We start from the raw sequence: 14,333 nt of genomic DNA, 5'->3' as shown, positions 1-14,333 counted from the left end.
TCTTCACTAGGTATTTTTGTGACAAGTTGGGAGAGGTTGTCAGGGCTGCTATAGGGGATACCATTATCGAAAGGATCCTCTCTATTTTAACCTTTAAAAATATGATTCTTAACTCAGATGCAATCTTCCTAAAAGCCCAAACTTTCTAGGCAATCATTCAACGGATTCTTTTCACAGAGGAGTGTGCTAATCACTGAGAAAATGACAAATAAAGAGGGAGAGAGAGGGGAAATGAATGAGAATTGTTTTGGATTTTACTAGCTTTAGTAGTTTAAGTTCTGACCAACTAGTTTGGGTGTCACATTAGTGAAATGAACCAAAATATCAAAGGTTTTACAACTCACCCTGCTTGTACTGGTAAAGTTTATGAGATTTGTCTTGTGAAGTCTCAGTGTTTTCCATACTGAAGGAGACAATGACAGTTGAGGAAAATGTTATTCAGTTAAACATACTAATAGAGACTAATCTAAGAGTTCTAATCTTGTTTTGCCGCCTTCAGCAAACACCCCTCCAGCCCCTAATCCGGGTACGCTATGACATTTTTGCTTCCACTAGTTCTAAAGGGTAGTTATGAGTGTCAGCCTGTTTTCTAAGAACTTCTGCAATTTGTTCTCTTCTGTTTATTCCTTCTTATCACTCTACTATTATATCTTCGTATGGATTCATTTTTTTGTTTGTTTTGTTGTTGATTTGTGATTTGTAAAGGGACACCCCTGGAAATTCATAATTTAATTTTCACCATTAGATTTACAATATTTCTAATATTTATTTTCTCACTGATACCTCAGTCTTTTTCGACGGGCTCATATTTGTTTGTTTTCAGCTCATGTACTTTTCCCTGCAATAAAAATCACTTAACTTTTGTTCTTAAAATCATCTTTACCCTGTTATAAGCAGAAGGAACTTTATCCATTGGAATGAATAGTCTGCTGCATTTAGTGTCAACTTCTGTTGTAGCATTGTCTAATTCATTCCCTTTCACGTTAGTTTGGCACATATTTGAGGCTTTTGATTTTCTTTTCCCTATTCTACTTTTCTTACACTTTATATATTGTAGAACGATATCTTTATGATTTGCAAAGTTTAGGCTAGCTCCTATAATGATAGAGGGTAGAAAATAGGGCTTGGAATACTCTTCTTGATTTTTACAACCTCAGGTGAGTCATTTATTTTTCCACAGAATCATCTGTTAAACAGGCATAATGGTGTTTGCTTTCATCCCTAGCTGTCTTGCTATAAGGGCCAAGTAAGGCAGAGCAAGATTTTCACTGCTAGTTACATACTGTCCGTTATCAATCTAAAAATATCATCTTAAAGGTATTTCTTCTCATTTTCAAATCCATAAGGATAGTTTAATTCAGAATAAAATGTCTAAAAAAGCCAGAATGACACTGGCCATTTTCATAGACAGCTTTTCCAGAAGGTTGTTCCCTCCACAATCGGAGAAGACTGAGAAGTGACATCACATCTTTGAGGAGAGGTTATCGAAATACACTTTGCGATTGGAATGTGAGCCTAGAACGTTTGCTGTGCCTCACACGGGACTTCCCCATTGGTTAAAAGTGAGTCAAATTACAGCTAAAAAATCAATTGAGAACTAAGAGGAACATCTAGACATTGTAGATGTTGACCACAGTATGAGTGAAATAAATACGTTCCACCTGAAAAAAAAAAAAACATCATTTTACCCCACCAGAAAGTTCAGTTTGTCTAGGGTGGGATGTGGCCATTAATTTCCAGGAATCCTAACCGTGCAGTCTGGCCTGAGACCCACGGAGGTAAAGCACGTGGAAGCATTTAGAGGTCCAAGTTGGTAGTAGGAGTGTAAGAGTTGATAGGGGACCACGTTGTCAGCGACATTGTTAGAATGACTTCATAGAAGTAGCTTATGTTAGAACAATGTAAACTTCCTAGTTTAGCATGAGTTTCTACTGATGTAACATTAATAACTTGAGCACTTGTTAATTTACTCCATTAAGATTCAGGTGATACAGTACTTGTCTTATTTGGACCCCGTTTTCTTGGATTTGTTGGGCTCATTCAACTACAACTTCCTGGGATAGAGTAAAACTCTGAATGCAGTGCTTTTCTTTTGAGCTTCTTTACCGCCATTTTATAAGAAGTTCAATGCATCCTGTGCGTATACATTCACATAAAAGCAGTGATGCAATACGCTCTGAACAGTGAGAAGCAAGGTGGTAGTGGGGCCTACATGTATTTGCCATATCAAGAATACATTTTAACAGACTACCTCTGAGTAAATCAAATTCCCTCTATGTTATTGTACCATGTGCTGTTCTTGGAACCCAAATAACATACTTGGCACAAGGGCATAAAAACAGCAGTCACAAAATGAGTGGAATATTCTAAAGATTTTATAGTTTAATGAAACAATTTATCTCCTCAAATGATATCATAACATGAGTACATTTTCCTCTTGGAACTTGCACACATGAACTACTCAGAACTTACTAAGATGGGGACTTGCCTCGTGGTCCAGTGGTTAAGACTCTGCACTTCCAATGCAGGGGTCACGGGTTTGATCCCTGGTTGGGGAACTAGGATCCTGCATGCTATGCTGCACAGCCAAAAAAGGAAAAACAAAAAAACAAAAAACTTACTAAGATGAAAGCAAGAAAAAGTCTAGGTAGTTTTATATCTATTTAAAAAATTGAATTTGTAATGAAAAACTTTCTCACAGAGAGCCATTGGACCTAGATGGCTTCACAGGTGAATTCTTAAAAATTTAAAGAAGAAATAACACCACTCTTCTAGAGACTAGAAAAAGAGTGAACACATCTCAAGTGTTGGGAAATAGTTCTAAGTGCCCCTAATAGCTGGTTCCAAGTGTTTGAGAGCTCCTGGAATTCATACACTGTGCTTGTGAGAGTGTAAATTGATTGGAACCACTTTGCAAAGTCGTTTGTCTGTCTATTAGATGTGAACAGATGCATAACCTTTGACTCAACAATTCCATTTCTTCATAAATGGGTATATAAGTGGACCAAAAGATTTGGAAAGAGTTTTCACTGCAGCATTATTCATAATAGCCTCCGTCTGGAAACAACCCAAATGATCAGTGGAAGATGGATACATAAATTATGATGTATTCATACATTGAAATACTATAGGGCAATGACAAAGAACCAGCTCCTGCTGTACGTACATAGCAGTATGGATAAATATCAGAAAGAAAATGTCGAGTGAAAGAAGCCAGTGAAATAGTTTATGATTCTATTTATATAAAATTCAAACATTAGGACAACTTACTGAAAGTGATAGATTTTGGAGGAGTGGTTAGTTTGTGAGGGTGTGAATGAATGGGAAGGAACACAGGGGAGCTCCTTGAGTTCTACTTCTTGACCTGGGTCGCGGTTGCAGCGATATGTTCATATCATAAAAATTTGTCAAGCTCTGAATCTGTCATCTGTACCCTTTATGTACATTACTCAATTGAATATGTATGTTATTCAATTTTTAAAGTCAACCACTCAGAGAAAAGGTTAAGATTAAACAACTTTTAGGGAGGCACTGATAAGGAGAAAATTAAATCTTACATTTATACACTCTAAATAGATTCAAGATAATATTGTAAATGAAGTGCAGTTCACCTAATCTTTTGCTACTTTGATCTGCACAGTTGATTTATATATCTGTGACTCAAAAAAGAAGCTCCTTTTTCCTTCAAGGAAAGGAATAAATAATTCCTTTAGGAATAGTCTATGGGAAGTTCATAAAAGGGTATTAGTAACCTATTCATATCTATTTCATTTTTAAAGTTGACGTCCATTTAATAAATAAAACAAACTTGTGTGCAAAGGGAACTCTATCCATGAGATACATGTAAAAATTTAATTTCAGCAGTGTGTTTTCACCCCCATAGAATTGTTTTCATTGGATATTTAATAGAGATTACAAGGGCTTTAGATTACTAAGTGTTCTACTTTTTTTTTAAAGATTAAAAAAAATAAATTTATTAATTTTGGCTGCGTTGTTGGGTCTTCGTTGCTGTGTGCAGGCTTGCGGGCTTTCTCTAGTTGCAGCGAGTGGGGGCTACTCTTCATTGCGGAGCACGGGCTCTAGGTGTGCAGGCCTCTGTAGTTGTGGTATGTGGGCTCAGTCGTTGTGGCTCGCAGGCTGTAGAGCGCAGGCTCCATAGCTGTGGTGCACGGGTTTAGTTGCTCTGCGGCATGTGGGATCTTCCCAGACCAGGGCTCGAACCCATGTCCCGTGCATTGGCAGGCAGATTCTTAACCACTGCGCCACCAGGGAAATCCCGTATTCTACTTTTTTATTGATAGTATGTGTTCTCATTGACTCAGCAGCCTTCTTTGTTACCATCATGGTGAACTGACAAGATCCATTTACTTTTTAGGTGCAGGTGTTTGGACTATATTCTGGAGAAGAATTTCATGAGACTTTTGACTGTCCCATTAAAGTAAGTATTCAGTAAGTTTTAATTTTTCTAAGGATTTTCTCAACAAAGGCAATAGGATTATAATACTTTGAACACTACCAATCTTGAATTAATTTTGTCAGTAAGTATCTGTTCAACCAATGTACCAGATACTATCTGATGCTGGGAAGGTACACAGAATGTATGTGACTGTGATCTCAGTCTGTCCTCAGGAATCTTTTGTTGTAGTGGGTGAGATGATACACACACACACACACACACACACACAATCTGTGATTAAAGACTCAAAGAGGTAAAAACAGTATTAAGGAATCTATAACTGAGAGAGGTTACTTCTAGCTGTCCTCATTAATGATGGCTTTGTAGATGCACTGTTGTTTGGGCTTTAATATACAGGGCTGATGGAGAAAGCTGACTTCCCATGTGGAAGAACAGTATAATATAAACGGAGAGGCTAGAAAATTCAAATCGTGTTCAGGAAGTGGCAAATAGTCTAGTTTAGATGGTGCATAAAATACTGACTTGGCAGGAAAGCTGCACAGGCTGATTGACGCTGGCTTTATATTCAGGCTAAGGAATTTGGACTCCATCTGGTAGATAAGGAGAAATTATTGAATGTTGGAGAGCAAAGAAGTGGCGTAAACTGAGCTAAGCTTAAGGAAAAGTAATATGGCAGCTCTAACAGTGTTAGATGTGAGAGCTGATAGACCCGAGGCAGAAGGACCGACTTTAGATAACAGTCATAGTAGTTACGGTGGGTATTACGGTTGTTAAAGGAAGAGGTCGTTCAGTTTTCTCAGGTGTTTAGTCAAACATTTATTGATCAACAGGTGAAGGAGAGATGGGATCTGATGTGTGTTTTAGAAAGCCAGCCCCGCCACAGTGCAGGGGGATGTAAGCAAGAGAGTGATTGGGGACAGGAGACAATTTAGAAGGCTAATGCTGTACTCTAGAAATGGTGTTACAGGAGCTCAGTGAAAAGAGGGATAGTGAGTACTCAAGATGGTGTAGAAGGAATGACTTGGGAAAGCCTCGAGGAGGCAGACGTACTAAGACTTAGTGATGGCGTGGCCGAGGGTCATAAAAGATGGAGGAGCTGAGGGTAGATCCAGGGTCTTGCTTTGGTAATGGTGTGTGGGAATGCCATCAGTGGAAATAAGGGATGGTTTGAGGAAGGATGTTGCTAGTTTGGGCTTGAGTCTAGATAACTGTAGCACATCTGGTGGAAATGTTATGTAGGAAACATTCATGGAAACATGAATATGGACCTCAGTATGGAGATTGGCCTTAAAAACACAAAATGGATAACCACAGCTGAGTAAGATGAAACCATTTTGAAAGATGTTATCCAGTTAAAGAGTCAGATGTGGCACATGTATACAATGGAATATTACTCAGCCATAAAAAGGAATGAAATTGAGTTATTTGTAATGAGGTGGATGGGCCTAGAGTCTGTCATGCAGAGTTAAGTAAGTCAGAAAGAGAAAAACAAATGCCGACGCTAATGCACATATATATGGAATCTAAAAAAGTGGTACTGATGAACCTAGTGGCAGGGCAGGAATAAAGACACAGACATAGAAAATGGACTTGAGGATACGGGGTGAAGGGGAAACTGGGACAAAGTGAGAGAGTTAGCATTGACATATATACACTACCAAATGTAAAATAGATAGCTAGTGGGAAGCAGCCGCATAGCACAGGGAGGTCAGCTTGGTGCTTTGTGACCACCTAGAGGGGTGGGATAGGGAGGGTGGGAGGGAGACACAAGAGGGAGGAGATAATGGGGATATATGTATACATATAGCTGATTCACTTTGCTGTACAGCAGAAACTAACACAACATTGTAAGGCAATTATATTCCAATGAAGATATTAAAAAAAAGAAGAGTGAGAAGACTGATGGTGAAATAATTCAGGAGCACTAATTTAAAGATTAAGGTAGTGGGAGAAAAAAAAACAGTGAGGAATCTAAGAAGAATTAGTTAGGGGGATCGGAGGAGACCCAGGAGAGTGGTGTCAGGGAAGCCAAAGGAGAGAGGGTTTCCAGAAGGAAGGAGTGGTCATTGTGGGAAAGGCAGTGCAGAGATGACACGAGGTGGGGACTGAAACACGTAGCAGGAGGCTCACCACGTGTCAAGGAGTAAATTGGAGATGAAGAAGTAGAAACAAGCAGTGTAGACTCCTCTTCCAAGAAATTTCATGATGACGAAGGGAACTTATCTGATAGATGGAGAGAAAGCCAGGGTCCCAGGAACATTTCTGCTGGTCATGTTTTGGTTGATGGTAAAAAGTCAGTAGAGGGGGAAAGATCAAAAATAAGAGAAAGGGAAGACTTAGTGGAGCGGCACTAAGGGATGGGAGAGAAACCTTGGATACGAGTCCTCCAGCCCCCCACCGGTGAGGCCAAGCCCAAATGTTGCTACATTGGGCAGTGAAGGACCCGCAGTCAAGGGCAGTGACCCTGATGGCCTTGGTTTCTTATGGGTGAGGAGGAGAAAAAAGGGGTAAGGTAATGTGGTGGAGGGGCATGGGGATGTCTGGAACAGCAGCTGCGACATAGGATGATGCATTGTAAGAGAGCTAAGAGGACTCTCCTAAGAGATTTTAAGAATGTGTAACAACAGAATATGCAAATGATTCCATTGATATCCAGGATGGATTAGGGAAATGTGGAAGGGAAGAAAGGCTAACCTGGGAAGGAGGAATGGTAAGAGAAATGAGGAGTCATATGCTAAATGCCCTCAAAATGACCGTGTAGGAAGAGGAATCTATTCCGTTGGAGGGTGGAAATATATTAGTTAATTAATAAGAGTGTAGAATGTATTTAGTTGGAGTTTTATGAAGGTGTAATTGTGTGAATTTTTTTTAATGCCCAGAAATATTCTGTTAGGTTGGAAAAAAACACAGTGTATTAGTTGATGAATACATGGGCTTGCGGGTAAGAAAATAAGGAGGCAGTGTCTCTGCAGGCTGACAGCCATAAAAGGGGAGCCCCGAAGATGGGTTTACACTGAGTGCAGCCACCAGACCTTCAGAAACGCCACTGGCAAGTGAAGTAAACGGTGATGAGGGAGGGAGCAGCCTTGAGAGCAGCCTTTCTCAGGGGTTGGGAGGAGATCGTGGAGAGCGGATGAGAACCAGCGGGCCGGGAACTGAGGCTGGAGGTGAAAGGGAAGGGCCTGGATGCTGAGCTCCGGAGCTCCTGGGTCCTGCAGCTCTGTTGTCTTTCTGCTGTTAGGGTGCGGATGTAATTGTGCTAAGTGTCTGAGGCTGTATCACCAGTCCTGTTCCACTGGGTGCTCTCAGTCACTGGAAGGCGTCTGGACAAGGAGATAGTTGGGTTCTTTCTCTGGGTTTCTTCTATGAAATGTATTCAGTTACAAACATTTGTGATATCTCGCTGCCTCTACTGACTGCCTTGGCTGTCTCTAAAGAGGGGCACCCACTCAGAGGGTCCCACTCAGCCAGAAACAACTGTTCACTCTCATCTTTTAGCTTTGACCCAGCTTCGTAGAAGAAACCTTTTCATACCAGAGCAAAACTCATCCTCGGTGCAGAATATTACCTGCATAGATTACTTCCTACCAGGATACCGGGTTGATTTTTAGATCATGCTGCCGGTAATGTACAAAGGGCTTTCATTCTGTGCTGGAGCTGTGACTCCTAAACCACTGTTGGGTCCTTATTCCCTTGCAGATCATTGCCGTGCATCCGCATTTCGTGAGATCCAGCTGCAAGCAGTTTGTGACCGGAGGGAAGAAGGTAAACGCTGCGTGTTGACCGTCACATGCTGTCTTTGAGGGGGTTCTGTTTGCTCTTTAATTTATCTTTAATATTTTTAATGTCTGCCTCTTCATGCAGAGAAAATTCGCAAAAGCACAATGTAGTGAAATCATGAGACCATCACCTCCTGGGGGAGGTGTGGCCTCAGTGCTTCTCACTGACATTCCTTTGAAGCAGATGTAGGGCAAAAACAGATGTTACTCCAGCGACCACCTAGTGCTTTGAAATATTGTCCCTTCCACAAAGAAGAAGTAGCATTTAACAGTAACAAAAGAGCAAGTGAACTAGTGTTTTTTCCCCTTGTAGAAAATCTCATACAGGCCTTGAGAAAGTGTTAGAACAATTATGGCTCTTTTTTACTGACATGTTCCTGGCATATTTTATCATCTTAGTGCTATTTAAAAAATAAGAGAGTAAAATAATCCTTTTGTACATTTACATGTTTGTAGATAAATTCTAAAATTAAAGACTCTGCTTATAGAATAAGTTCATTTTTCTATTTTTATTCACCAGGGATTTTTTAAAAACAATTTTTATAATAAAATGCTACCACTGTCCTGGAACTCTGAATGTTCCTTCATATTCAGTTTGGGGATCAGTGGAGAGAAGGCTCTGTGCGGTATTTCTATAGCAGGGTATAGCTATGGAATGGCTGCTTTGAGGCTCAGCTACCAAATGATTTGGAATGTTCTGTAGTAGTTATCTGTCTTTTTCCCTTGGTCAGCAGCTTCATAGAATGATAGGGCATTCATAGAATGTCTATAGAATTAATCAGTGGGAATTACAGATTTAAACTAACTTTATCTTAGACCTGCAGCTAATTCACTCCTGAAAGAAATAGCTACCTTACTTGTCTTTGTTGGCCTCAGGAAAGAGTAACTTTAAAATTCCTCTTGTTAAAGTATTTCTTTACTAAGTACTTTTCTAGTTAGGAAATTTTATGTGAGATAGAGCATGAATTCACTTAGCTGTTGTCGACTGAAAAAAAAATGCACAATGTGAGAGTTGTGAGTTAAGTTTTATCTGGGGCAAAATGAGGGCTATAGCCCGGGAGACAGCATTTCAGATAGCTCTGAGGAACTGCTCCAAAGAGGTAGGGCGGAAGGTCAGTATATATGTGATTTTGGTGAAGGGGGAGTCCATGCAGTCAAGCACACATTTTTTGCACATATTTTTCTACTAGTCTCATGAAGGTTACTGAAGGAGCAGACGTCTCCATGAAGGATTTTAGTGTTTTTCTAGATACGAGGAGATGCAAGAATTGGGCTCATAAAATTGGCTCCTGAAAATATCTAACTATCTGAAGACCTGTTCTGCCAGTTTTTTTTTGTTTTTTTTTTTTAACCCAGAGCACAGAGTGCCTGATTTCTGATCTCCACCCTGAACTCCTTTCAGAGGGTTTTGAAGGTCAGCTGCCACAGTGGCTCTTAATTTAATCCTTGTAGAGGTAAATAGCAAGTGCCAATTTGTAGGTGACAGTATAATTTAAACCCAGGCATTTTTATTTAAAACTCAGTGGGGATAAAGAATGCTGAATTCACTGTGTTTTTTTGTTTAAGTGGCCTAAAACAACAAACTTTCATTATCTCACAGGTCAGAAATTAAAGAGTGACTTTCCTGTATGGCTCTGGCTCAGGGTCTCTTGTGAGATTTTCAGTCTATTTTTTGCCCAGGACTGCACTCATCTGAAGGCTTGACTGGGGCTGGAGTATCTGCTTTCTAAAAGATCTGTTGCCTTCTTAAGAGCAATCTCTCATAAAATGTTGATAACTTAAAATATTGATAAATCACTTTGGTTGAAGTATTTCCCTAGTGGGGATGCAGTTTTGAGTTCTAGCTTTCCAGTTTCAGAAGTTAGAGATTTTACAGTTGTCCCCTATTTTTTGAAGGTATTGGTATGAAAGAACATATTAGAGATAATATGAGTGATGTCCAAGTGGACTCAAACTCATACTTTGGGATTTTCCTGATGTGTTGGTGTGTGTTCTTAATAATCAGCTTATTGATGGAGGTTAATAATTGCTTTTATACTGTGAAGGATACCTATAGTCTGATGTAGTTTGCCACAGTAGTTTTGCTACATGAATGTCTTGTCAACCTGCAGGATGCCTGGGTTAACTGTGTCAATTTCATGTTCTCCATCCTTCTACTTAGCATTTGACATGATTTACAAACATCTGTAGGAAGGACCTTGTGAATGTAGCTGTTTGGGCCAAAGCTTGTTGAGTAGATACATGAGTAATTATATGGACGACAGAGTAGTCCAGCATCCAAGTGCTGGCAAGGTCATATGGAGAGAAGTTGGAATTTATACAAAGACTACCTTGTGAATAGCAGTAAAATAAGTAGAATTCACTGAATGCTGAACAGGCAAGAACATCAGAGATTTGGTTCATCTTTTTGGTTATCACTGACTGCTTGACAAGTTCTTCTGTGTTCACTGTTCTAAGAGACAGCATTGTCTTTTCTCCTTTTTTCCTATTCACTTCTCCAGAAATGCATGGGTAGATATTTCTTCCCAAGCACAAAAAGATGTTTAATTATGTGTATATAAATTAAAAACATTTCAGGTCATGTGGTGAAAAAGTTTTAAAAAAATGATATTGTTAGAATTTCTGGATTAAAATAATTTAAAAGAAAAAACACACACCAAAGGGTTAGTATATTGTATAAAGGACTTCGGATATTGAGCTTGATAAAAGTATATGTGTGATATTTTGAAGTGAAGAATCAGAGGATTCCACATGTCAATGTAAATGATATTGTCATCTCTTTTAGATTTTTTAATAGCTTTGTTGATATGTAATTTGCATACCATAAAGTTCACTAGTTTAAAGTGTACAATTCAGGGACTTCCTTGCTGGTCCTGTGGTTGAGACTCCACGCTTTCACTGCAGGGGGCGCAGGTTCCACCCCTGGTCGGGGAACTAAGATGCCGCATGCTGCGCGGCACAGCCAAAAAACTAGAGTGTACAATTCAATGGTTTTTAGTATATTTACAGAGTTGTGCAACCATCACCATAATCTAATTTTAGAGCATTTTCATCATTCCAACCTCGTCCCCATTAGCAGTTACTCCATATTCCCCTTCCCCCACTTCCCAGCCCCAAGCTACCACTAATGTATTTCACTTCTCTATAAATTTGCCTGTTCTGGATATTTCATATAAATTCTGGGTATTTCATGTAAATGGAATCATACAATAAGTATGTGGCCTTTATGTCTGACTTCTTTCATTAGTTTTCTAGGTTCATCCATGTTGTAGCATGTATCAGGACTTCATTCCTTTTTATGGCCAAATTACATTTCATCGTATGGATATATCATATTTTATTTAGCAATATTTAATTATTATTTAAATATTTTATTTAAATATTTATCAGTTGATGGACATTTGGGTTGTTTCCACCTTTTGACCATTATGAATAATGCTGCTGTGAACAGTAGTCAAAACATGGAAGCAACCTAAATGTTCATCGAGAGATGAATGAATGAAGAAGATATGGTATATATATATACAATGGAATATTACTCAGCCATAAAAAAGAACGAAGTAATGCCATTTGCAGCAACATGGACCTAGAGATTCTCGTACTAAGTGAAGTAAGCCAGACAGATATCATTATAATATAGCTTATATGTAGAATCTAAGAAAATGATACAAATGAACTTACTTACAAAACAGAAATAGACCCACAGACATAGAAAACAAACTATGATTACCAAAGGGGAAAGGAGAGGGGGAGGGATAAGTCAGGAGTTTGGGATTAACATATACACACTACTATATATAAAATAGATAACCAACAAGGACCTACTGTATAGCACAGGGAACTTGACTCAGTATTTTATAATAACCTATAAGGGAAAAGAATCTGAAAAAGAATAGATAAATATATATGTATAACTGAATCACTTTGCTGTACACCTACTTCAGTTAAAAATATAATAAAATTAAAGGCCATTATAATTTTTCCTACTTACGTTAAAGGCTTAAGAAACATTGGTATGTAAATGTGCCCTCTATTCAGGGACTTGTAACGTACAAACTATTGACTGATTTCTCTGGATTCATTAAAGTTTATTGTGTAAATATGTATTTAGTGAGTAGTAAAAATTAGTGTTTAATCAATAAACTATAGTGACTTCTTTGTACAGGGTTAAATAACCAGAGATTTCCAAAACATGCACCAGCTTGGTGTGCTTTGCAGAAATCTCCGGAGAGATTTCTTCCTTCTGTATGTGTATGGTATGTACTTTTAAAGATCACTTCCGCTACATGGTTTTTGGCATTTGTGTGTTTTGTTTGTTTTAAAATAGGTTTATTTAGTTGAAGATATTTCAGGAAATATTTCTGATTTCATTAAGGAATGCACCTTTGATTTTAAAAACTAAGAGAAAGGCTTTTTGGAAGGTGACATTAAGAAACAGATACTATTGTGAAAAGATTCTTTTCTTTTTTAGGGTGTTAGCAAATTTTTAGGAGGACCTCATTTTTTCCCCTTATAACCGAGTTATGGCATTTTGTTCCTTTGATAAATGAGAAGAACAAAGACTGTGTTGGCCCAATTGCAACTCTGATCATTTAACTGCAGTTTTCAACCAGCGCCATAAACTAAGCAGAGCTAGTTTGAAGAGTCCAGCATTTAGCAAATGGTGATAAACTTGCAATAATCATACATTGCAGATACCAAGACCTCCCTGTTTAGAGTAGATGGCAGACCATATAGGGGAAAAAAGAGCAAAGACAAATATCATGTAACTGAGAGGTAATGACCTTCTGCCTTTAAGAAATAATTTAATCTTAAAAAAAATTGGAGCAAAGACTAGCCAAATGAAGGTGTAATGTGGAATAAAGGCATTCTTAAGGCATTCTTAACCCTTAAGAACACTGATCTTACTTAGACTGAAGCTAAATGCATCTAGGAATTGTATGCCAACTTCTGTAAACAATGATGAAAGCAGCACAGCGACCACAGAAGCGGAATAGGAAAGATGGATGTCCTACAGTGAGATATTCATGGTATCATTTCATAAGAAAATTTGACAGAGATGTCTAATTTAATATTTTAGTTGATTTGATTTGATGAGAAATTTTGATTCCTGGAAAAATATTTCTTTAAAAGTAATCAGAAGATACATTTCAGAATAGTTCCATAAAACAGCCATGTAGCAGAAAAAACCTGAAACTGCAGTTTGACACATGTGTTGATACTTCCTTTTTTTTTTTTTTTTTGTGGTACGTGGGCCTCTCACTGTTGTGGCCTCTCCCACTGCGGAGCACAGGCTCCGGACGCGCAGGCTCAGCGGCCATGGCTCACCGGCCCAGCCGCTCCGCGGCATGTGGGATCTTTCCGGACCGGGGCACGAACCCGTGTCCCCTGCATCGGCAGGCGGACTCTCAACCACTGCGCCACCAGGGAAGCCCGATACTTCCTTTTTAAGGTTCTAGCTTGTTAGGTCTTTGGAGAGAGCTCCTTATCCACCCAGGACTAGGGAAGGGGAGGCAATAGTTCTGTGTGGCATAATCTTTTATTTTAGGTTTTTAAGGTAACTTCTTAGTAGTTGAATGTCATAGCTGGATTTATGGACTCCAGTGCTTCACACATGAGCATAAAAAGCTTATTCTTGGGCTTCCCTGGTGGCACAGTGGTTGAGAGTCCACCTGCCAATGCAGGGGACACGGGTTCGTGCCCCGGTTTGGGAAGATCCCACATGCCGCGGAGCGGCTGGGCCCGTGAGCCATGGCCGCTGAGCCTGTGCGTCCGGAGCCTGTGCTCTGCGACGGGAGAGGCCACAGCAGTGAGAGGCCCGCGTACCGCAAAAAAAAAAAAAAAAGCTTATTCTTAATTCTGTTTTGTTTTCATGTTGAAAAAAGAAAAGGAAAAGCACGTCTCTTAAGAGTGCCATTGGAGAGAGCTTTAAAACATGAGAATCGATGGATTTTTTTTTTTTAAGTGTAACCTCCTTGTGTAGCAAGAATTAGAATGCATGAGCATAGCAATGAGGTATCTCTTTGAGAAATAAGTCTGCAAAGCAGATCTTGTCTGGGTTTGTTTTTTTTTAATTACTCAAACTTTCTCTGTCAGCAGATAAACTTGAGCTCCCTACGACCTTTACCTTTGAACTC

General features: G+C 39.2%; 1 protein-coding gene across 1 annotated transcript in view; it reads left to right on the top strand.

The window, feature by feature from the left end:
• Window positions 1-14,333, top strand: part of VPS41 (VPS41 subunit of HOPS complex) — a 194,646-nt gene that overhangs the window by 90,860 nt on the left and 89,453 nt on the right. The window contains exons 6-7 of the mRNA XM_082631906.1: window positions 4,376-4,438; window positions 8,117-8,182. Of these exons, the coding sequence (XP_082488032.1) occupies window positions 4,376-4,438; window positions 8,117-8,182 (129 nt within the window). The remainder of the gene's footprint in view (window positions 1-4,375; window positions 4,439-8,116; window positions 8,183-14,333) is intronic.

This window comes from Mesoplodon mirus, assembly GCF_964341445.2.
Source record: "Mesoplodon mirus genome assembly, chromosome: 9".
In the NCBI taxonomy this organism is placed as follows: Eukaryota; Metazoa; Chordata; class Mammalia; order Artiodactyla; family Ziphiidae; genus Mesoplodon; species Mesoplodon mirus.
The sequence above is the reverse complement of the archived record's forward strand: the minus strand, read 5'-3'. Positions and strand labels throughout refer to the sequence as shown.